This window comes from Dendronephthya gigantea, unplaced genomic scaffold (genome assembly GCF_004324835.1).
Source record: "Dendronephthya gigantea isolate DGI-Jeju-01 unplaced genomic scaffold, DenGig_1.0 000027F, whole genome shotgun sequence".
NCBI lineage: Eukaryota > Metazoa > Cnidaria > Anthozoa > Malacalcyonacea > Nephtheidae > Dendronephthya > Dendronephthya gigantea.
Window position 1 is genome coordinate 1,325,953 of NW_021163037.1, and position 24,836 is coordinate 1,350,788.

The 24,836-nt window shown below is 34.6% G+C and overlaps 2 protein-coding genes across 2 annotated transcripts in view; both read right to left on the reverse strand.

Moving 5' to 3' along the window:
* The window catches only part of LOC114523303, a 38,064-nt gene extending 21,557 nt beyond the window's left edge, over window positions 1-16,507 (reverse strand). The window contains exons 1-33 of the mRNA XM_028544181.1: window positions 16,114-16,507; window positions 13,770-13,841; window positions 13,313-13,384; window positions 12,936-13,001; window positions 12,492-12,563; window positions 10,852-10,920; window positions 10,622-10,687; window positions 10,457-10,540; window positions 10,316-10,387; window positions 9,037-9,108; window positions 8,770-8,853; window positions 8,507-8,584; window positions 8,189-8,266; window positions 8,027-8,107; window positions 7,681-7,734; window positions 7,298-7,369; window positions 7,111-7,185; window positions 6,874-6,960; window positions 5,266-5,337; window positions 4,983-5,048; window positions 4,787-4,858; window positions 3,868-3,939; window positions 3,684-3,755; window positions 3,483-3,560; window positions 3,323-3,394; window positions 2,907-2,975; window positions 2,603-2,629; window positions 1,855-1,929; window positions 1,511-1,594; window positions 885-959; window positions 468-536; window positions 304-375; window positions 149-220 (exon numbers count right to left, since the gene is read on the reverse strand). Coding sequence (XP_028399982.1) covers window positions 149-220; window positions 304-375; window positions 468-536; window positions 885-959; window positions 1,511-1,594; window positions 1,855-1,929; window positions 2,603-2,629; window positions 2,907-2,975; window positions 3,323-3,394; window positions 3,483-3,560; window positions 3,684-3,755; window positions 3,868-3,939; window positions 4,787-4,858; window positions 4,983-5,048; window positions 5,266-5,337; window positions 6,874-6,960; window positions 7,111-7,185; window positions 7,298-7,369; window positions 7,681-7,734; window positions 8,027-8,107; window positions 8,189-8,266; window positions 8,507-8,584; window positions 8,770-8,853; window positions 9,037-9,108; window positions 10,316-10,387; window positions 10,457-10,540; window positions 10,622-10,687; window positions 10,852-10,920; window positions 12,492-12,563; window positions 12,936-13,001; window positions 13,313-13,384; window positions 13,770-13,841; window positions 16,114-16,385 — 2,573 coding nt within the window. The 5' untranslated portion in view covers window positions 16,386-16,507. The remainder of the gene's footprint in view (window positions 1-148; window positions 221-303; window positions 376-467; window positions 537-884; window positions 960-1,510; window positions 1,595-1,854; window positions 1,930-2,602; window positions 2,630-2,906; window positions 2,976-3,322; window positions 3,395-3,482; window positions 3,561-3,683; window positions 3,756-3,867; window positions 3,940-4,786; window positions 4,859-4,982; window positions 5,049-5,265; window positions 5,338-6,873; window positions 6,961-7,110; window positions 7,186-7,297; window positions 7,370-7,680; window positions 7,735-8,026; window positions 8,108-8,188; window positions 8,267-8,506; window positions 8,585-8,769; window positions 8,854-9,036; window positions 9,109-10,315; window positions 10,388-10,456; window positions 10,541-10,621; window positions 10,688-10,851; window positions 10,921-12,491; window positions 12,564-12,935; window positions 13,002-13,312; window positions 13,385-13,769; window positions 13,842-16,113) is intronic.
* A 1,570-nt stretch (window positions 16,508-18,077) lies between these two features.
* Window positions 18,078-24,125, reverse strand: LOC114523305 (cation channel sperm-associated protein 3-like). The gene is made up of 10 exons (XM_028544182.1): window positions 24,091-24,125; window positions 23,486-23,552; window positions 23,022-23,322; window positions 21,680-21,818; window positions 21,377-21,473; window positions 20,728-20,853; window positions 20,329-20,394; window positions 18,979-19,041; window positions 18,352-18,509; window positions 18,078-18,159 (listed from the first exon to the last, which is right to left on the reverse strand). Exons 1-10 carry the CDS (start codon window positions 24,123-24,125, stop codon window positions 18,078-18,080), a joined length of 1,134 nt encoding a protein of 377 aa, XP_028399983.1.
* Window positions 24,126-24,836: the final 711 nt, after the last annotated feature.

Genomic DNA, 24,836 nt, shown 5'->3' on the forward strand with positions numbered 1-24,836 from the left:
TTGAGATAGAACGAATTCGCCTTATATTAACATTAGATGAACTACGCAGATAGCGACTTGATGACGAACTAATTTTTCTTTACCCATGTTCATTCATACGGACTATCCGCCTAGCTCTAATACAAACTGGGCTAAACATTTGACATACAAATCGTAGATTAGATTAAGACCAAGAAATGAATCCCCACTGAGTGATTTGATTTCGTTGTTATGCAAATGTCTAAGGAATGATGAAACAACGAGAAATTAAACAGGAATTAAGGAACGAAAAATGAATTACAAAACGAAATAAGAAACACTTACAAATATTGCAATTTAGATCCACTGCCAAAAATTTGTGCACTTATATCTTTTATTTTGTTATACTCTAGATTTCTGTAAATGATTCGGACATGTTAAATTAAACATAATAATTAGGTTAGTTCAAACTGGTAACATACTCAAGGACACATACGTGCCATACTTACAAGTATCTTGCATCAAGTACATCAAATGCAAAACGTTCAATAGTCTTAATTGAGTTCCTATCAAGTTTCCTAAAGAGAACATTAATTGATAATTTGCATTATGGGCTAAAACTTCGTGTTGAAAAATTTAACCTATACATAAGTTTGCATATTGCATATTTGTGTAGAAGCTTTCTAAATTTCCTTCATCGACAAAGTAATTTTAATTTTAATTTATAAATAAGTTTAATTTATAAACCGAAAATAGATTTTTAATGATTAAAAAAATGCGTTTAATTAATGCGTTTGCAGCCCGTTTCGGGGATTGTTTGGTCTATATATAAAAATACATTTATTCTATCATTTACTATTACGTTTAGAACATTTTAAAAATGCTGGGAAACGGCGTGTGATTAGCCGCCATGCGGTTTATCTTACAGATCTCTACTTGCAAGTTTCACGTTCTTGAAGGTTTCTGTTCGAAGCGTCGTAAGTTCCAACGAAGACAAAGTACTACAAAATTAAGTAGAATAAATACCACAATTGTGCTGCTATACCCAACCTCTTTCCCAGTTTCACGTGTTTACCATCGCGTATGTAAAAAGCCCTCCAAGTAGTAGCGTAGCTAGCCTTTCGATTTGTCCCGCTATGCTAATATTTTAGTGTTCACTGACTGTGAAAACAATAGATTTCTAAAGGCATGAATAATTATAATAACTCGAAATTTACATAGCGGGACAAAATCGTCAGGCTGGCTACGCCACTCCCTCCGAGAAATGATGGATCGCTATCCGAGCAGAAGCGCATTAGAAGCTGTTATATATTAACAAGGCTACAATTACATATCGACCTCTCCCTCCGCCTGAAGAAGTTCCAAAGAGGTTTGTAGTTATTGGTTCTTTTAGTGTTTATCCTCAGAATACTTCTTAAATCTCGTTTATTTCAATTAGAAATCGTTTCCGGGAAGAGAAAGATCAGAGAAAAAAAAGAAAACACGGAGAAGAGAGGAACCTGACTGAGAGTCTGCGCTATGTTATTTCTCTTTTGAGTTGCATTCAACTTACATTGTATTTGCTTTCACATTATGGAAAGCTCTCGACTCCATGTTTTTCAGCGGATTTGTATTAGTTGTTCCTTGACTAAATTCGCTAGTAAAAAAAGGAAAACGTAAAGATTTACGGAACAATTTTTCACAACAATTAACTTGCAACGCAACCATGTTGCGAGAAATGGACGATGAACCAAGACGAGCGCCATTTTCGTGCAACACGCATTGCGTTAGCATTGAAAACATATTAAATATATCAAAATTAAATTAAGAGCTATAATTTAATTAATACAAATGTGGTAGGCTGGATTTTGAAATTAAATGAAATTTCTGCAGTTATTATATTAAAAGCATACATACATAGTGCAACTTCCAGTAATGTTCACAAAACTTTCTTCTTCTATTTCGACGATATCGTTGTTGTAAAATGTCCATCTGAAAGCAATGTACAGTTATTTTTGTGATTATAGGGCTCTACTAATTGATGAATGGCGGTAAAACAACTTCAACAATTATCTCAAAAGCGGTGTTTTGATTGGTTCCGAGTAAATATTTCTTCGAAACGCAACGCAACGGTGAGTTTCGGATTTTCAGGATGCCCGCTGAAAATTGTTCGGAAAAATTCATAAGCATTAGCAATGTTTTCGCAGATTTTCAAAACATTTCTCTATTAGAAATTTTTTAGCTTTACTTCAAGCCTCAGTTTGTTTGTTCGCGTTGCAGGTTGGCAACTGAGATCTTCGTTCTCGAAACAAGAAGCTATATAATACAAATTCTACAATGCGTAACTTTTTTGGACACATTTTATGACGTGACATGATGTGAAAAACTAGCATACTTGCAGGTTTGATTTGGCCGGGAATAATTCACCTCTCCTAGTCACTTAAAAATCACCTCCTATATAGAAACAGTGACGTGGAGTTTTGGGGCGATGCCCTCTATATTTCCAATAGTAATGACAAACACAAAACCACAATATAGTAAGGAAAAAAATCCCCTACTTGCATGTGACTATCAATCATGATGATGAGTTTGGTTTGAGAATGTTTCCATAATATTCAATTACATGAGCGAATATTTTCTACACATTTTACCAGTAAATACCTACCTCTCTATATGATATTCTGATGGTGTGCTGAATTAAACAAAAATGATATCATTTGAGGCGATTTAAGTCAAGCTCTTAGAAGTGAACCTCAACTGTTGACGTGATAAAAGTACATATTTTGCATTTTCCCAGATTAGAAATTTGTAATCATTTGTAATCATTTTGTCGTCAATTTGGAATCATTTTCTTTCATTAAACCAATCAGCAGCCAATCAGCGTGCGCGATTACGTACCTTTGCGACATAAAAATAGTTATCATTTTATAATTTATCATTTATAATTCATAATTTATAACTCTACTTACTGTCTAGAGCATGCAACATTGGAAAATGTCCGCGATCGTATCCTTGTGAGTCGATTGTTATGTGCGTAACTACAAAACATTAAATATTCATTAATTAATAACATAATAACTATAACTAAAGATTATATATACACCGAGCGCGAGGCCTTTACCAAGACATATCAGACCGGAATCTTTTTGTACAGACGCGGTAAAGCGAGGTTTGTGCGAAAAGACCGATGTTAAATATTTCCGACCGAGGAGGCGAGGATAAGAAAAGTTTATTTTTTAGCAGGTATGCATTTTTCGCTTTTAAACAATTTTAAACAATTTTCAACAATGCAACAGCATGCAAAAACAAAACAATAAGAAAAACAGTAAACGTTTTTCTTCACATAGCAAAAGTGAGAAGTATGATTATTCTAGGCAAAACTTACAAATATGAGATTGTAAGGCCATCAAAATCTCTTTCAGCAGGCAACAGAATCAGATGATTTGAACTAAAGTCACTACAAATACAAATGATACAGATAAAAGAAGTTGCAATGTGGCGAAAAACGGTTGAACCAGTTACACTAAGCAGTCAGTAACACGTACAATGAAACATATCGAGGTCGATCCAAAGACGTGAACGTTCCCTCCTCGATGTACGAAATTCTGTTGTTATTTATACCCCTAGAGGACGATGAGAAGATAAACTAAATCAACGGTGACAATTACTTTTTTGGATAATAAAGTCGTTTTGCATAGTATTGTAAATAGTACAAAAATAGAAATTGCGATATACTCAATTCATACAAGGTAGAAAGTTTCTTCAAGTCCTTAAACGACGATTTCAAAATTCTTCCAATCGTGTTGCTAGAAAGGTACCTGTTGAGAATGCATAGTCATTTGACAAATGTTATAATATTATGCGAAATGGGGAAAACGCTGTGAGCAGCGAGTATATATGTTCTTAATTATATGAGATTAATGGACATACAATGTTTGCAGGTTTGTCAGACCATCAAATGCATTTTTTGGTATGAACGTAATCCTGTTGCTGTACAAGGATCTGAAATTGAATTTACAAGCACCTACTTTGAATATAAGGAAAAAAAGGTTACAACTGCCATTATTTATATATTATATAGTGATGCAAGATATATAGTTATCATGGGTACAACTTACAAAAAATATTTTAAGTACAAATGTTTATTCAAGGATCGAGACTTCATGCAACAATCCGTTTCCCAGTTAGACTATAGCTATAGTTCACCATAAAATTCTGAACTGAACTCCTTACTATGACAGCCATGTTTAACCTGCATATGCATTTTAGGAGGAACCTCTGGGTAAAAATTTATGAAAAATATACGAAATCTGTTGGTCGCGACATAAAAGAGAATGTGCAGCTGTTTTCATTAGAGGTTTGTTATGTACACTTAAGGTTATCTAGAATTTTGTTCGTTTGTTTGTGGAAACACTGCGTGAATTTAGTTTCACAGAGCTTTCGGTCCGTAAGCCCGGACATCATCAGTGCAAAAACTTTCAAAGAACACATTATCCAGAATTATTCACAAATATTATTCTCGGGATCGGAAGCATAAAAGCGCAACTCCGAGAGAGGTTATAGACATTCACAAGTTTTCCTAACTGTCCTATAAGACGTAAATGTACGCAGCAAAACAAGGGGTAATTCGTTTTTGACCAATCAGCAAGTTTGTTTACATTTTTAGTTACCAAATCAGAATGCATAAATTTTGGTTACTTCCGGTAAAAAGGTACATTATGTATTAAAAATTTAGGCATTCTGATTGGCTTTGCCGAAAAGATGTAAACAAATATGCGGATTAGTTTAAAACGAAATCCCCCCTTGTTACGCAGCGAACATAAAAACATCGATAACCAGGATTACTTACAAATACCAAAGTGACGGTAAATTAGCAAAAACGTCGGGATGTCTGAAGTCGAATCGGTTGTTAGCCAGATCACTATAAAATATGAGATTGGAAAATTTTATCTTTTTGCATAGTTATTGCAGATAACTACTGTCCGTAGAGCATGATTTGTCCACAGCACTATTCCATGGTAATTAACGGTATACTAAGAACTTACATTTGTTGAATATTGCTTGGAAAAGCTCCAGTTTCAGCGGAGACAATGATATTGTTACTAAGTCTTCTAAAATACAAACATGGAGACGTTTGATTTTCTATTGTATCTATATCAAAAAGCAATTTATCATTTTTCAAATATAGGTGGATGCCTGTGCAACCTATGACTGCGTGCAGGCTGAATTTTCTTGAACTGAGCGGGCATATTAGATTCCTGAAGCGAGATCGCTATCCCAACTTCCACTTGGACAACCTAGAGCTCGTAACTATACCTGCATACTTACAAGCTGTTTAATGTATCCAGGGCCGAGAACGAACCATTAAGTAGAAAGGTAAGTCTGTTTGAAGAAAGATCTCTATACGAAAAAATAATTATACTAATTTTTTCCCGGTTAGGTATTCCCGCTTTTAGCCAATCAAAGCGCTTCGTTTGCGGTTCGTTTTTTTCCTATTTGGATCAGGCGCGCATATAGAAAGTATACAGAGAGTGTGTAAAAAAGCGCAACACTAAATATTAATGAATATTGACTTTCTTTTCGATCACAAAGATGGATTACGTTTTTTTTATATATCCTGTAGCCATAACGCTTATATATAGCTAATGATGTTGCTCTAAAATTGTCAGTTGTTTGATATAACCTGGATTCAGGGCCGTCGCTATAGAAGCTTAATTGGTGGTGTATATTCATACATTCGTGTTCGTACAACCGTTGAAACAATAGCTAACAAAAGATATCAGTCGGGCATAAGACGAATAAATATATGAATATGCATCCCCAACTTTAGTATTTTAGATTTAACTCAGTATTTGGTTGAAAAAAATCAAAATCCAGTGGATAGCGCTATTCAGTTATCGTATACAACCGGCACAATGTGTTTTATACAAATCATGCTTACTTATAATTAAAAAGATTACGTTCACTCAAAGTTGCATAAAAGTTTTGGAGCTTCCTATATCTGGCCTCGCCTCGGTTGTCGTCATTATAACGATTGTCCTCAAAATGCACGCCATGCACACGCCAGGACACTTCCAGGAAATATGTCCGCCTGTGGATTTCTTATCACTTCTGCCGTTTTAGTAGTAATTTGTTGGCTATGATTAAATTGATTTTCATTTTTGCAAATGCCAAGACATTAGTGGAATTGGTCACAGGGTATAGAGAGCATGAAAGTTGAGGCAATAGCAAATGACGAATATCACGCAATTTTACTAAATAAACACTAGCAGCCAGATTGGACAAGCGGCTGTTTTCATGTCACGTTCGCATCGTAGATTTGATGCATTTTACATTTTAAAATGCTCGCTTAAGGTGGATCGATATTGAACATCTTAATGTTTCGCAGAAGGCTAAAATTAATATCCTTTGCAGGAAACATATCAGCGGAAATCTATTCAGAACTTGTGCCTGGCACCCGTCACCATGGCAACAGAGACGTTTCAAAATGGCCGCCAACAGTCAGCGATGGCTTTTGTCGGTGGCCGAGATACTGATTGTATGAAATACTTTGTTATTTGTCATCGGCCACAAAAAATACATCTTTAGCCATTCACCTTTAAACACCGACAATCGGCAATGCATTGTTGGTGTCCAGAAAATTCAAATAAATATCTCTTTATTATTCTCTGCCTTTGGTGATAATCAACAACAGCTATCGCAGACGGACTAGGCTGATCGACAGTCGGCGATGTATTGTTAATGACCGGGGACGAAAAAAAAATTTAAAATAACAAATCATTATTCTTTAGTAATTCCTGGCCATAGCCATCGCCTAACTGTCGTTCCCGATAATTCTCAAAAACGATAGGATTATAGGAATTTTTATTGCCAGGAAGAGCTCGTGCAGAATAGAAATATCAACTCCAAGTTAAAAAGTTTAATGTGTTCACTTACATCTCCGTCACGGAGGGCAGTCTTGTTTTTTCAAGCATCGCAGATGGCACATATTGTATTCTAGTTCCTGACATTGCATCTAAATGACTTTAAAAAAAAGCTACTAAGAAAACTAAGACAAAACCAAAAAGGTTTTTAAGAATTTAGGATTAAACATACATGCATAAATAACTCCTATATTTATTTCAATTAATTTCACATGTGGTTAAAGTCGAACAGATATACTCCCCCACTTACAGTTTGGTCAATGACGTGTTCCGAAATGATTCCGGGTGTATGGTGTTTTCAGTTAGATAGTTTTGAGACAAATATCTATACAAGCAAAAACGTACAAAGCATATAACATAAGTATTTGACCACGGACGGGTCAGAACTTTTTTATAGTTTTCATCTCAAATTTTCTTCATTTTAACTTGCAACTTACAACTCATTTAATTTGTGGAGCTCCCACAAATCTTCTTCCTCAACCCTATCAATAGCATTGGAATGAACGAACCTAAAAAAAGTGAAAGAGGGTACAAGGTTTACATGAGTACAAGATTTAACAAACTGTAACCCAAAAAATAGCTGTTTATATAATAGCAAAAAATAACATTTTTAAAATTTGGCATAATATGATTCGACACCTTAATTCTATATATACATGCAAGCTCATTTCAACAGCTTTCTTCAAAAATTATCAGCCCTCTGCGAAAAAATCATTTCATGTCGTTTAGGGTACGTATACCTTAACGCTGTTATATATAGTGCAAAAACATAGCTACATCAATGCATTTGCTACATATACTAGTAGAGTATACTACATACAGTTTTTCCAAAGATTTCATCTGAGCAAAAGGTTTATTCGCATCTTTGCTTGAGCTATAAACACGAAAAAGCTCATGCAATTAGGACCAGGTCCTCAGATATGCTTGCAGGGTGTATTAAAATAGCCAGTAGATGTCTTCTTGGCGTACGCGCACGCATCGTTAGGAAAAATTCTTCGCATGCATGTACTGTATATCTATTTTTTCGAAAATTATATAATATAGATAATAGTAGAAATTTAAAAAAATTGCAACGGCATCGGGATAAAGGGAAGCCCTCCGAATGCATAGAAATACGGTTGTAATTTTAAAGTTTCATTATTTCAATCATATGTATAAAAACTTACGCCCAAAGAACCAGCATATCTGGAGGGAAATCAGTTTTGGAATAACTTGATAAGGTTGTCAGGATATTTCCTTCAATGTGCCTAATAAGTGCCATGAATATAAAATGAAGTAAAAAGTTTTGTGGTGGAAATTTCGATATAAAAATGTCGACAATATCTTACAGCTCTTTAATACTTGGCCATTCTTCTTGGGAGAAAGCTGGATGTGGAAAATGTTTAAGATTGTTTTTATCCAACCACCTATTTGAACAAAATTTATTTCAATACACATGTTATGTGTGGAAATAACTTTAATTAACCATTTTGGGTATCTCCGACTTATTTCAGTTATACAGGGCGAGTCTGGAAAGCGGAAAAACTCAGAACTTGAGCTTTTTTACACTATAAATTGTCCCGAGAAGGTCTATATAGGCTATCTTCCATCCACTGGTGATTACGAGGCATTTTTGACAGTTTACAATTTCTTTACTATTCACTTACAAATGCTCTAGCTTTGGAAGTTTTTTAAACGCATTATACATTACGACCTCTGTCTTTGGATTTTGGCCCGTTAAAACCCTGAAAAAAAAACAATTACGGAAATAATAAAAGATAAAAATATTAAGAGTATCGTTTTTGAACAAATATACTAATTAGACACGTTATAGAGCAGAGTAATTTGACAATAGTTATATACAGTAGTATAAAATTTCTTTCCCTCTTTGCAAATAAGTTAGAATGGTGACAGTGAAAACAGCCCTTACAATGCTTTCAAATTTGGTAAATCTTCAAACACTGGTGTATAGCCCCGTGCTGTTATCACCTTGAGCTTGTTACCTCGCAAGTCTCTGAAAAGTCAAACAAAATCACTAATTGCTACACCAATACGGCAATAGTGCAAATTTTTATAGATTGAAATCTTAATACCCAAGACCAACATACAACAAGCATGCACCTCACCAGATCACTTGTCAAATGAGATATTCTGCATGCGTTATCGAAAGTCCAAAGGCTATCCAGAAATCACTCACAAATGACAGAGTTCTGGTATCTTGTAGAACACTTCAGCGTCGATGGTGCTGATTTCATTATCATGGAGCTCCCTATACACAGTGATATGTTCATTTATTAATATTGTATTCAATTTACTAATATTGCGCTTAATTAATGACAGAAAGAAAAATGCTTAAGAACATCATGGTGTGGAAAGATAATTCTAAAAGAGTTCTACTCCATATATGCAAAATATCGAACGTTATATTGGCAAATTTAAGTATTGGCAAATTTGAATATGTAGACTAATAGCTAACATATTTACAAGGTATCAATTTACAAAGAATAGAAGCAAGGACAACGAAAGGACAAAACAGTACATGCATAAGAGGACTAGGAAACAAAGACGTCATGACACGGTGACAATTACGAAAAGAGGACCTATAGAAAAAATTGTATACCACGCATCTACATACATCATATCCATACCAGAATATCACCTTAGGAATATCGCCCATCACTGGCTAACAGACCTCCAGCCCTGTTATGTCCAGTATCCATTCAAAATCCCCTCCTCTTCGTCTGATTCTTGCGAGTCAATGATAGACGACAAGGGACTCCTCGTCGTCAATCTCAAGCCTTCTCTTAATGTTCACGGCAACTCGATCCCTCTCAATTTATTCTAGTCCCTCTTTTCATAACTGCCATCCTGTCGTAACGTCCTTGTCCCTATAGTCCTCTTATGTATACTGTTTTGTCCTTACGTTGCCCTTGCTTTTTACCCTTTGTCAATTGATACATTGTCATTAAATATATTATTAGTCTACATATTCAAATTTGCATGTAATTTACCACTCATAGTCTGAAAATGTCTTAAAGTAAAGATGAAACCTCACTATATCAAATATATTTTTATGACTTTGAAATTGTTGAAATTATCTTACGCTTCCTGCCCTTCCTGCCTCCTGTCTCTGGCAACAATATAGCATGCATGTGTATAAAAAGTTTAAACGGCGGCCTCCGTCTGAGGGAACGTTCCGACCTGCAAAGGTCAGGACTTTTTAATACAGATCTATTCAAACTAGAGGGCTTTTGACCAACTGTTCTAAGGGCGGTTTTCTAAGATATTTTTCGATTTTCCTGATTTTCTTTTCAATTGTGAGAATTTAACTGTATCACAATTCGATTGGTCACAATTGAAAAGAAAATTAAGCGTCAAGTTGTCATAAAGTTATCAATATATCGATGAAAAATAATTCACGTCACGATATAGACTATACTAAGATAGCTACTATATAACCTTTGAAGGATACTTACAAAATTTTCAAATGCTTGAGGTTTGAAAGAGTATTCGGTGGCATGTATTCAATTTTATTGTTGCTTAAATTACTATAAAAATCAACAGTTTATTCGTAAATGTAAAACAATTAGGATATATGTAACTTATAATTAACTTACAGATGTTTTAATTGTGTGTGGTTGCTAAAGAACACTTGTAAGCCGGTGGAGCTCATTTGTTTAATTTTGTTTTTATCAACGGAACTAAAATAAATACAAACTATTTTGTTATAAACAGCACAAGCGTATTCCACAGCTGCATGGATACGACAGATATATACTCACATAAACTCAAGCTTTTTAGGGTTATAAAAATCGGGAAACCTTGTCAACAAGTTGTCACTCAATGAACTAAAAGACACGAATACACAAACATGCATATATACATACATGAGTAAAAATAATGTGAAGAGTGTGATTGTACACATGCATAGAATAAGAAAACGTCTGTATATAATAAATCTTTACTGTATTCCTTATATATATAGGTATAGATACTGGAGATTTTTACTTACATTCTTTCGAGATTGGGAAGATCAAACAAGCGATCCGGTATGAACGTAATCTTATTTCCCAGTAAAACACTGAAAGTACAGATTTTAAAAATGCCGGAGAATAAAACGTATAACAATCAGCAATAAGAAAACGTATTATGTAAAAATATGATAGTTTGGTTATAAATCATACCATCACTTTATCTTTTTAAACCAACCTCGTTCCCAGGGCCAATTTCAAAAGAGGGGGAAAGGGGAAATTGGTTCCCAGGGCCAATTTCAAAAGAGGGGGAAAGGGGAAATTGGTTCCCAGGGCCAATTTTTGTAAGCCTATATTCACTGAGCAGAAGAAGTTTCAGTATAAATTTCGAGGTATTTACAAATAATAATCAACACAATTTTATAAAAATTTATAATCACTTCAAATTTCTTATTTAAAAAAAACAACAACAAAAAGCTATAGTCACTGACCAGTGACTATCACTTTAGAGACAATTAATTTTGACCAATCAGAATGCAGGAAAATCAATAGTCGCCTCGAAATTTATACTAAAGGTCAATATGCCCAGCTGATTTCACACACAGGCATTATAAATACACAATTCCATGTGTGAACTATAAGAACCGAAGTGGTTTGATGGCATACTTAATGAAGACGCAGTGGAACAAGTACCATGCATTTTACAGGATATTACAGTATATATATATATATATATATATATATATATATATATATATATATATATACAGTCGTTATCAAAAAGGTTGTCATATGGAAATATATATAAACACGTAAATATCGGTCACGTGATTTTACTACATACGTTAATTTTATGAGAAATCGTTGGAAATCTGTGGTGAAAATTTCTTAAATGTCATAGTAACGAGAACAATATAGTAATATAAAAAGAAACAAGTGATAAGTGATAAAAATAAGCCATGTTTAATGGTCACGTGATTGATATTTATATATTTCTATATATTATATTGATCGGGACAACCTTTTTGATAACGACTGTATATATAATATATATAATATATATATATATATATATATATATATATATATATATATAATATATATATATATATATATATATATATATATATGTATAGGTTATCACATGAGGGGCGAGGTGATATCAGTTTTATCGCTTGAGGGACGATATCATAAATGTCACGAGTGAGCGCAGCGAACGAGGGACATTTATGATATCGTCCTGAAAGCGATAAAACTGATATCACCTCGTCTCGATTGTGATAACCTGTTATCACATACTTCTTTTGATCTATAAAGCAATCGACATTGACTGAAACAAACCTCGAATTGCTCGAGTCAGCCATCTTTGTTTTGACAGCGGCAAATGCAGCGGGACAAAAAGCGATATCAGTGACAAAAAGCGATATCAGTGACGATATCGTTTTTATGTCACCCTGTTATCGCCCTGATAAAGGCACAAGTATGTGATAAATATATATATATATATATATATATATATATATATATATATATATATATATATATATATATATATATATATATATATAAACCTACACGGAAGGGGCGGGACGGGTTTGGCAACGCGGCCAGATTTTTACTAGAACTCTATAGTAAGTTTACTTTCATAGATATTCATGGCTCACTATATTAATGCACTCACATTTCCTTCAGACTCTTGGGTAAAGCTGTGATGTTCTCCAAATAAATATTTATCTCGTTGTGATCTAAAATTCTAAAACAAAGTTTTCGTAGATAAGAAAAGAAGTGCTAATAAATTAAATTCTATTACTTGTATAGCTCTGCACATGAAACAGGGAAAAAGGTATGTGCATATGACGGAAAATAAAAGATAAGTAATTGAACCCTGCGACCATCTTATAGCGAATGCTTTCGAATATAAATATATGCATGTATACGCCGTTTGTGCATGTGCAAAATTTAACACATCACATTCAAAGTATTGAAGAGGCCATACTACATACACTACGTGCTTGCCTGGTATTTGTTTCATACGCGTTGATTATTTTAACCCATCATAACCCTGAATATTGATATACAGTTTAATTATGTACGTATATATATTGCAGCACTCATGCATACTAACAGTTTTTCCAGCTTCGAATTTCTGGAAACATCGGGAATTACAGTCAGCTTGTTTTCACCAAGATTTCTAGATTAAGATATGTATGGTTAAATATATAAGATATTTATATAATTAGCTTTCTTATTATTAGCGTACTAAAATTACTGCATCATGATTGGTCGAGAGGAGTACAATTATGTCATTAATTGTACTGCAGTATACAGCCAAAATAAGCAAAATGGCGGAATGTTTTGAGGGGGCGTGGTTTAGGTTATGTCGTGAGTGGGTACAACTTTGTTATACGTGACAGATTATTCTACATGTCTGAGTGCGCGATTCCTTTATAAAAGAGATTTTATGCTAGAATGTTGTCTATGACATCATAAGTCAATACTTACAAAACTTTCAAATTTGTTAAATTATGAAACACCTTCCATTCGATAGACTCAAGGCCGACATTGATTAATTCACTAAATATAAAAAAAATAATAACATGAGAACCTGGCCTGAGTAAACCCTTTACCCTTCAGCTTATGAGTCTTTATTTTATTACTCTTTGCTAGTTTAGTTTTGCGTATGAGATAATATTTTTTGTTCATATCATAGGCTTGGGCATTAGGATCCCTCTTAAAGTTTTTTCATATCTGATCTGTCGTTACTATCGGTGCTATTGGCGAAAGTGCCCGTTCCTCCCTAAGGGTAATCGTTTGGTAAATATAGCGACAACAAAGTAGCTAATTAAATTTCACTATAATGCTTCAAATTATTAGAATTTAGGGGAACATAGCTCAAGCTATAAGATCACCTTGACAAATTTTTCAAATAATTACGATCGTAAATAACTTAGTTACTCACATTTCCGTAAGACGCCGAGGCAGTTGTCCGTTTTTTATTATTCGCACTTTAGGAATGTAATTGCGAGTCTTTCTAGAAAAAGCATGGGTTAGAAATTGTCAATTTACATGATTGTAGCATTTGGAAATGACTATGAATGTTCCGTTAGAAATTTCATGCCACTATGTTTAGAGATTCCGCATGCATACAGTAAAATTATATAATAAAAATCGTGCAATTTGGTTGGACGAAGATTTGGTTTTTTTGACTAGTGATAAATGCATGCCGTCTAGCATTTTTGCGGCAATTTGTTTACATTTTTTCTTCAAAATCAAATAGCGTGGGTATATAGGAGTGAGATTCAAAACATAATTCTCAAATCAGTAAAACTTTCGGAAAGAATATCTAGCTTCCATTAAATCAATTTCGTTGCTCGCATCATTTGAAAAGTACATGAAATAAATAACTTCATGGTTTCCTCGTTTGTACGCAATATTTATGATGCATTTACAATACAATATAACTAATATAATTCAATACAATAGTGTAAAAGGTTTGCACTATACTGAATGTCTCTAAAAGGAAATTCTTATCGCCTGTGTCGTTTAAAGTGGCACACCATTTGGACGTCATATGAAAACCACCTATGCATGCTATATAGCTATATTCTAAAACTCTAGTGAAATACAGGGTATAAAAGGAGACCTTTATAAAAACGACAATCGAATTCTAACAATATGATTAATTTTATTAGAACTGTAGAACTTATGAAGTATATACTGTTGCATGGTCCGTCGGAGAGAGACGAGGTTCCCCTATTCACCTTCTTTCTTCTCTAAAATGCGCGTACTTCATAAGCTAATGTTACACGGAAAAATTTATTAAAGCCTGGTTCTTCATGTCACTGGCCGTCGGCGAAGGCAATCTCTCGCAGGCTCTGGGGGCTTACAAAATCTTATATTTGTGATTTTTATTCGTCATCGCAAGCTATGTCTTGGTGCGAAATATATTTTAAAATTCATTTTAAAATTTGGTCGGACCAGAGGGTCGGACATAGCTACGTCCTGACGCTCACTGCAGATCTATGCACATGATGGTAATTTCCACGTCATTTAAAGTTTCGTCTCACAATGGTTGTGTTGCACTAATCACAACCCCAATTGTAATGCAGTTCGTCTTACGGCTTACGCTGTTTGAAGAAAAGTTTTTATCTGATTTTTTCAAAAGAGATTTCCATGCCAATTTTTATTATGGATTTCGCGCTATTTTAATACATCATATATATAATATAATATATATTATATATATATATATATAATAATAATATATATATATATAATAAAATATATATAAAAAATATATAATTATATATATATATATATATATATATATAGATCGATATCGCGTTTCACGTCGTACACCAAAACAGTCAAACAAAACAGTTGAAAAACAGTCAAACTGGCCGAGTGAGTACTGGTCAAACAACACCAACACAACATGAACTACAGTATATTTACATCAGTGAATACGGAATACATATTACACACTGTTAGGTTTATAAATATACTGATTACTGTAGTTTAAGTTGAAGTCATGTCCGTATAAACAAACTGGTTGAATGGTTATGAACTTCTATACTTCCTAAACTACAATGTGCTGTCTGAATATCCACAACGGTAACAACATTTCGGCTCGCTACGCTTCCAATTAATTATGTATGAATATGAACTAGTGTTTCTCTTCAGAAGCTTTGCAATTGACAAGAAATATCAAGCTAGTTACTTCGTCACCCGCTACAAACAATGCATCGCCGACTGTCGGACTGTCGGTGATTATCGAGAACCAAGACTTTATGGTATTCACGCGCAACGTTCTGCTGGATATCAAATTTCGCGCGCCTGTGACCTTTCATTTCCTTCGCGATTTTAGTTAAAATCGTTCCGCATAACATTAACATCAGTCTTTGCATAGTCTGCCGTATGGCAAATAATACCATACATTTTACACGTTCCAAGAAAAGTGCGATTTTACCAAATCTACCCATTCTACCCGACGGTTGGACGATCAAAGCAGTATGTTGGAAATTTAGCATACTGTTGTCATGCATGTCCATGGTTGTCATGCATCGTGACAAAACAAATTGGCTCTCACAATAATATGTCTGCAGAGTTTAACTCCCAACAGATCAAACAGATCGAAAGTGCATGTCATCTAGTTACCCAAATAAAAGTTATAGTATTATAGGCATTTATATGTACTAATATGCTTTACATAAAGGTTTTATATAAATATCTACTCTTTCGACGTTACATGATATACACAAGTAAATTACTACAAACAATTAACAAAGATAAGCCATACATACAATTGGACACTTCCGTATGTGCTACACTGAAGCTCCATATTTAAACACGAGGCGCAAGGGCAAGACCAATGACTTCCTTGGTTAGATCTTTTATATCCCTGTCGATCGCCTTGGTTATTCCAGAATCCTAACCAATCCACATAATTCATTTGACATCGTGTATTCCAATAATCCTTCCCTAGAAAAGAATTACCGTACGAGGGGAACGCATATATTTCAACGTTCGTATAAAATGCAGCCAGGAATAATATATCTAGAGAAAAGATCCTCATGTTTGGGGAGAAAATATGGTTAAAAATATTAAATAGACAGTTCTCCGTTAAAATTCCGCTGTTGCCTTGTACGAGAATTCATGAATATTTAAGTAAGGCCGAAATGTATTGAAAGTATGATCGCTCAGTATTACCGCTCAGTGTGAACGAGTCAAACTCGTCCCCAGGGTCTTCAGAGAAATTTACTGGAGAATGTTTGCTCATTGGATTTACGCATTGCTTCCATTTTCAAAATCCAAATTTCCTATTGCCGACATCAAAATTGCTCTAAATTCCTTAAGGTCTATTCCAGAGGGTCTATTCACACGATCCAATTTTGTTGGATCCAATTCACTTCTGATGGATGTTTTACAATCTGTTGTCATGTATTGTATATCAGCAGCAAATCCACTGAAGCCAATGTACCACGAATTCACCAATAGCCGACTGTATTTCATACGTCAGAAGTGAATTGAATTCAACAAAATTGGATCGTGTGAACAGACCTTTAGGCAGTAAACTTTATTATTTTCTTAAAATTTCATGAAACAGTTTGTAGTGATTTCGGTAGGAATCACAGAAATAATACACAATATCATCTCATGTAGGAATATAGAGGTTTGGTTGAAATAAAAACGCAAGAAAAACTTTATGACTTCATGAGATCCTGAAATTAGCGAAGCGGCGGCTTCGACAAATTTCACTTTGCCTCGGCTCCTTTACTAGAAAACACCGAGGGAAAACACAGCAAATCGTACAGTACGGGTATACTCCAAACAAATCGAAGCAAATTCTCTACTCCGGTCGAATTCTGATTCCAAGCGTTCAATTGATAGAGCAATAAAGAAAAAAGGAACATTACTTTACAACAAACTTTAGTTTGGCTTCCACAAGTCCGTAGTATCCCTGTAGTATCCCTGCTTGCTTGCAACTAAAAAATGTTCAATATAATATACGATAGACTTGATATAAAAATATGTATTCAAATCACGTCTAAATCAATTTCAACAGAATATTAATCAACATACAGTATAATGAACTTTATGGTCAATAACTAAAATACATATTACACGAGTAATATATATACATATTACACCGCGGAAAAGATGTCTGCATATGCGTCAACGCTGACTGTATTGCTAGCATTCCGAAGACCAAAATAACTATATTCTTACGCCTGTATTCAAAAAGCTCACTCACACTCATACTCATTGAGTGTGACATATAAATTTTGTTAATGCTGATCAATGAGAAAGTTTTCTCTGAATAGATGGAAAGATATAAGGTAAATCACTGAAAATCAAGCTCCTATTCGGCTGGAAATACCGCCATTGAAACGTTATGAGCAGATTAAGATCTCCCACTCAATGAGTTTGAGTGTGAGTGAGCTTTTAGAATACAGGCGTTAGTCTTTATAGCCAGGCATCGAGCACATACATAATAAACATCGCATTAACTCTAGATATGAGAAACTGACTTACGAAAAGGTTCAAGAAATTGAATTCTGCAAATGCTTTAGTTAAAGCAATAAAGTTTAATAAAGCAACAACTTCTTCGGAGCTTTATTTCAGACACACTCCTTTTTTAAGTTTTTTTTAAAACTTCCGGCAACGTTAGAGGATGTTCTTAACTTTGATTTGAACATTTGTTCTGAAACCAGCCCTGGTAAAACACAAATTATGCCTCAAAACCGGTTACAACCGCCAATTATAGCTATATTCGCGCCTCTTCGCTCTTCTGCATTTCTCGCATATTAACCAAACAATTAGACAACTGGAAATGCAACTGTTGACATCTATAATAGAAACAGAAATTATTATTTACTTCACAATGCGCAATACATTTTCGGCAAGTCAGCATCTTAAATGACTGAGCCCGCCCCATACAGAAATAAAAATGTATTCAACATGACCAGTGGCAGTATAGAGTGCATGTAATCATTTTGTGAATATAGTTTGTGTTAGGAACCTGATGTAATGCAATATACCTGTAAGTATATAGATCGAGATGATCAAGGGTAGTGATAAATGTTTCCATCCATACAAGATTCGTGCTTGTGTCCGTCATGATAACTTGATCATCGTGACGCAAGGTTTCTTGGAACGCACGACACATGTCTTTAAAGTCAAGAAACTGACTTGATTTCTAGATTAATAGAACTAGCTGTTGGTTTCCAGTACGCATATTACATGCAAGCACAACATTTGGTGAACCTGTGTCGTTCGCCGTTCATACGTATATAGTTCAGCATTAATGTCAGTATACATGGACGTATTCATATAGTAGTTGCATGTTCAAAAATAACACATATTCCTCATTAAGTATAGTTTATTTTTTGCTTGTTTTTGCATCAGATCAAAGCAAAAATTATTTATGCTCTAAAATGAGCCAAGAGTCCAGGCGTTACGTCGAGTCTTGGCGTTAAAAGCCAAGAGTCCAGGTTATCATATCTGAGATATAAGAACTATAATAAAAAGATGTTGCCATGCAATTGCATTTTGTGTGCATGATCGACTTTCTGACGACTTGCCTGTTCGTTGATATATACAAATGCGAAATATTGATATTGTGGTGTGCCCGGTGTGGGAGGTGGAAGAATTTTGGTGACATTTACCTGCTTCTCAAGCATTTCCTTGACATCATTGTGTTGGCGTTGAAATAGGAAATCTTTTTTGAGCTAAGCAAAGAAATAATATCACATGCACAAAGTTTTGGCTTGAAAGTTGTGCTTGTTTATCAATATATAATACTTTATAATTGTCTTAAAAAAGCTTCCTTTTCTCTCTAACTCTTTCGCAGCGTCTTGTTTAATATTGCTTTAAACACTATTTTTTTCGCAAATCTTACACATGTGACTGTCGGTATAGAGTAATTTTAACACTTAAAACTTTTCGTACGAAACAAAATGGAAGATTTAAAAACATACTTTTTAGGAACAGGAAGAAGTTCAGAAAATGCTTTATCAGTTATCAGAGTCCCAAGCAATTTAGTATGTCCTAATATTAAGACCACTCTCTCTCACACCTGGTCTTTTTCGCTGTTTTAGCCTTTCACCAAGTCCACTGAAGATTCCAAGCAAAGTCAGGCAAAATATCAATTACGCATGAAATATACCGTAGTGAGAAATGTGTGCTAATTAACAGTTACTCTGCGAACTCGAGTCGTAGACCTATATATATGTGCTGATAGCCGACGAGGCGCGCAACGCCGATCGAGTTATAGCTATTAGTCATATACGACGAGACTGAGCAGAATAACCATTTTATTATACACAAGCGCTGGATAAGTGTATTCACTATTACTCAATAATAATTTAAACAAATTTTTTATGTATGTGTATTCATTATTGTTCAAATTATTTATTCGTAATTTGAAATTGAATAATTAAATCCCGTATCGTGTTTTTTTTTCATTTTAAAACAGAAAACAGAAACAAAACCGTATATACATTTTGTAAACCTATATTTTTTAACCTACCGTTGAATACTTTTGTTTCAAAGTTTGTCGCCTCTTCGGTGAACTTTGGTATACTTTTATCAAGGAAAACGTGAATCTTATCGTCGCCTCCCAACTTCCAAATTTTGCCGCCATTTTGTTTACGGTTCTGTACTAGACATGCAGATTTCATGCAGATATGAGCTAATATTGTCTATTAGAGAGCCAATCAGATTGCGCGTTAGCTCATATCCAGCGCTTGTATTATAATAAAGGCTGATACCACAAAAGACATCAACATGCCAGACTTCGACAGCTTCCCGTGATTGAAAAGTATGTTCTAAATAGGTGGTCCCCTCTGCAGCCAAATGTGAAATTTCGTGATAAGTTTTAGCGTTTGAGTGAACAGAGGATCTTTAAGGTACCAATACTTAGTAAAACGTTTCCAATTTAAACAAATTTTACGATAGCTCACTTCTTGCGGAAATTGTGATATTATTGGAATCAATGTAATGAAAAATAAAGGTACCTGTAATGTGGCTTCTTTCTCCATAACCTGTTGCAATCTGAACGTTTCGGTTGCCTCATGTATATTCTATGGACAGGGCAAAAACATCGGAGTAGAGTTACCTAACGAGGCATATCATCTTTTTTCCTCACATTTTCCTTCTGCTAATGGCCTGATCGACATTAGCCCCCAATTTGAGGGCTGCTAATTGGTGGTATACGCACAGTAACGGACTGATAAGTATTATAAACGCAAGCTTTGTGGGATATTAATGATTTCCGCAAACCAAGGACACCCCCCCCCCCCCCAATTATCGCTCTAGTTTCGGCCCTACGAAGAGCTGTAGAACTTTAAAAAGTTGGCAGCAAAACGTTAAAAGTTTATCATTAAAGCTACGAATGTATACATACACAAACTTACCATTATTATAATTCCAATGAAAAGGTTTGTAAAAATAAAATGTCCAAGGAAAATGAACGAAATGGTGAACCATTGGCTGTATGGACGTGTTTCTAAATTCTCTTGTATATCGGTCCAACCGTCAACCTACAAATTCCGGCATAATTTAAGTCTTAAGATATTGTTAGGCACGTAGCTGCCAGTTGGTTAGACTGCATGTATTAGCAGTGTATATTAATTAAGTTCCTGTAGCTATATGCATAGGCAGTTGATTACGAAAAAAAATTAAAAAGAAATTCATTGAATTTTAGATAATTTGAAATTAAAACATGTGCTGCAGCAATGTATTCTGACTAACGGTGGTCCGCCAATGTGAATTTTTATAGGCTCTATATTAATGGGGACAGTGGAAAGCTTAAAATTCTACAGAAGGACATCCATGATAACAAAACATCATGATTTCTTTCAAAAAATCTCATTATTTATGGTATGCATACATTTTTGCCTGGATCCAGAAAAGCATCCAGTTAAAAAAAATGAGAGAAAAATTGCTTAAAAAAAGAAAGCAACACAAAAGTTGCCGAGCATCTTTTTAAAACCCCTCTCCTGATAAAACGGAACAAATATTTTCCAAGAGTGCAAACAGAATTACGTTCAGTCGTCAACTTACCGTAACATATGTAAAGAGTGTAAGCATTGCGGCGCTCAAATTTGACCAGTGTTCATTTTCTGTTCCTGTTTCTTCATCATGACCAAACATGTAGTATCTGTTATTAAAAATACTTTGTGTCTATTTGATATTACCCAGCTAGTGCCGCACGTGCGTAGAAATAATAATAAAACCCTATACATTATTTTCTCTTTGCCAAATGGCATTGTTACCAGAAAAAATTAGTCATTACCAATATATTAGACTAATAACGCTTGTTACACGGCACTTTTTGCGACGTATAGAAAATACGTTTTAACTTACCCAACAACAGCAAAGAAACCCATAGACATTGAAAGAAGTACAACGACATTCAGGACTGAATGGCGCAGAGTTTCAATTAGCGCAATTACCAAGACTTGTAAGCCTTCGATGAATGATATTGTTCTTAGAGTTCTTGCAGCTGAAATACATAGAGGATATTTCACGGTTGAGAGCGGAAGTATGGATTTTATGTCGTAAGCGTGGCATACCGAAAAGACGCGCACCTGCCACCTGGTCCCCGATGTAGTGGTGTAAAATATATATTATGTGCCGTTATACCCTCAGTAAGCCAGTCCCAGTAAAATACACTCATACCCCTGCCATTATGGTGTTTAATATAGTAGGTAAGAAAACTCGCTTTACTATAGCAGTAGCTATAGCATGCAGGGACCATGGTCATGGAGAGTAATTTTCACTTTGCCTTTGTAGCCGTGGCATGGAAATGCTACGACTATATATACGTTTACTTTTTCTCCTTTTTTCAAAAATAGGACAGCAAAACGTACAAACATGCATGCAACATTGCTGCGATGGCGGATATTACAAAGAAAAAAATTTTGTTATATAGACAATTCAGTTGCCAATATAGTAACGCATTTGTATTTTCGCAATTTCTCTCTTAATTGAAGTAAAAAAAATTTAGACAGCAAATTTGAAGCAAAGAATATCATCACAATATATTAAATTTTCAGCAATTTTAAACGCAAGCGTTTCTTAAAGAAGGAAGTAGCTATAGTAGGTTGATGAAAGCATTCAATTTGTGCATAATTTTTGCATGTCGTCAATATTCCGTATTTTAGGGTGCCCATAACAATTTAATAGTTACAGTTTGAATGCCTAAGTATATCGTGTTGGGACCCACAAGTCTATAAATTGCACAAATTTTTATTACCAATAATTACAATTTACAGATATGGACAAAAACTCAAGCCCCATGACCTTCAAAGTGCCCTTCTTCTCCAGCAAATTTTAAATTTTTGTAGGCCTATCAAGTTTAGCATTTCATAAGTTGCGCGAATCCCCACCACCATGCACGAGAAGCAAGTCACTCAAATTTTAACAATAGGTAATTTCAATAGTTTGGGGAGTTTGGGAACGGGACACCATGTATACTATGACGAAGTAAAAAAAGTGAGCGCGAGACATGCACGCGTGGGTGTGACACGCGCAAGCGGGAAAATGAGGAATAAGGAATTATATCGATTTGATATAAAACACGATACACAAGCAGCTAGTTATCGGCTGTTTATGTGTCGTTTTCTTCCATGCATGCAAGTTTTTCAGTACGGACATCCCAGCTGGTAAATAACATATACGAGTGAAATGTATGTATAGTTCATACCTCGGAGAAGTCTCAATGGTTTGAGAACACTATCACCAACATTTATCAAATCAAGAAGTGCTTGTATATAAGATATGAAGAGAATAAGGAAATCAAATCGGTTGTAGCTGCTTTTCCAGTATCCTTTTGGTTCTGCGTATACTTTCAGAAAGAACTCCACCGTATAAATGGACAAAAATAGTTCATCCACAATCTGGAATATATGTCCGTTTGAACTCTTTAAAGAGTCCATCGTTTCCAAGCCAATTACCAAAGCGTTGATCATGATCACACCCATGATTATTGCGTTAAATATAGATTTCTGAAAAGAAAACAAGTCGGAAAAATTTGAATCAAGGGGCGAGAAATTAAAAAACAGTATATTTGACAAAAACAGAGGTTAACAAGAACACAAGACAAACTATTAAAATGATTTCATGTAGGATAGCGTGAAGGCTTAGTCTTTAACCGATAGTGATACATACATTTGTAAGCTGATTCACAAACTTGTGAAAGTCGGCATCAAAGCGACGTTTCACCTCATGCGTTGTTCTGAAATTAAACAAACATCGTGAACTCAAGTGTTTAGACTTTACTCTTTAGACTGCGGACGGCCCTTTCAAAGATGTGTGTGCCATTTGTTTCCACTGCACTGTTTCGATAGCACACTTGCAGAAAATAGACAATACTTTATATAAAACACATTGTCCAAACAAGGTTTCTTCCTAAATCCTGCCTGAGGCATATATGATTAATTCACCGTATAAAATTATTTCCTTGAAGTGAAACTTTATACAACTCGAGATATTTTGAAAATTAAAAAATATACGGGTTAATTCGTCACGTTAGGTTTTTTACGGCCGTTGAAATGAATATATTAAATCTTTTAAAATTCGTAAAAAATGGCATTGTACATAACAAGATTACCTACCGGTTACGTTGACTTCTGTCGTGAATCTGCATTATTTTATATTCTCAGTTGAAACAGTTTGGAAAGTGAGCAGATTTTTTTTTTGGATAATTTTGGCAATGAGCCAGCCAATCTTATGCGCCAGCGATACAAGCAGCGAAGGCAGTGGCTACGAGACACCCATGGCAGTAGTGCTTCATGTAACAGTTAGTCATGCTTATCTCCACGATAGCACAAAGCGCCGCGTGGGGGCCGGTACTAATTCCGCTTGGAAATATAACTACACACGGCAATTTAAATGCGAAAATTGCGAATAAATGGTGTGGCACATATATGCGCATTGCGCTAGGTAATTTTCACGTCATACCTCACATGAATACTTCGATGTATATAGACAAGAAAAAAGCAACATTTAGACGGGTTTGGCCATTATTCTGAAGGGATTGCGTATCTACGAGCAAAAAGTGGAAACAATTATATAACAACAATTAATAATTGATAGATTTCTAAACATATCTTGGCACCAAAAGTGCATAGCAATATGTTTACAAATGAGAAAAAAATACGAATTACAATTATTAATTACAATTATTAAATAACATAACATAACAAAAAACAATTATATAAATGTAAATTTAAAAAATTATTAATATTTCCTAATAAAAATTGAAGCCATTTTAATAATAAACCTAGTCTTGCATGTGTACATTTTCTGTTCCATACACATACTTTTAATGTATTCGCATGCCGAAAACCATATTTACTTATTTAGTTATTAATCGACGTCAATCTTTCATCCAAACGCAAACATTCAGCAATTCTATCAGGAGGACTTGGAAAATTATTACTTGAGAAGTCCTTTTTTGACACTTTCAATCCTGTCAGGGATGAAATATAGATTATAGGTAACATAGTCAGAATGACAA

What these genes read in the sequence shown, in the direction of transcription:
- LOC114523305 (XM_028544182.1), bottom strand. Translation starts at nt 24,125, where the DNA reads ATGACTAACTGTTACATGAAGCACTACTGCCATGG. An exon ending in ATGAAGCACTACTGCCATGG is followed by an intron (nt 23,553 to 24,090) that starts GTGTCTCGTAGC and finishes GTTTAATTTCAG; the next exon opens with AACAACGCATGAGGTGAAAC. An exon ending in TTGTGAATCAGCTTACAAAT is followed by an intron (nt 23,323 to 23,485) that starts GTATGTATCACT and finishes TTTTCTTTTCAG; the next exon opens with AAATCTATATTTAACGCAAT.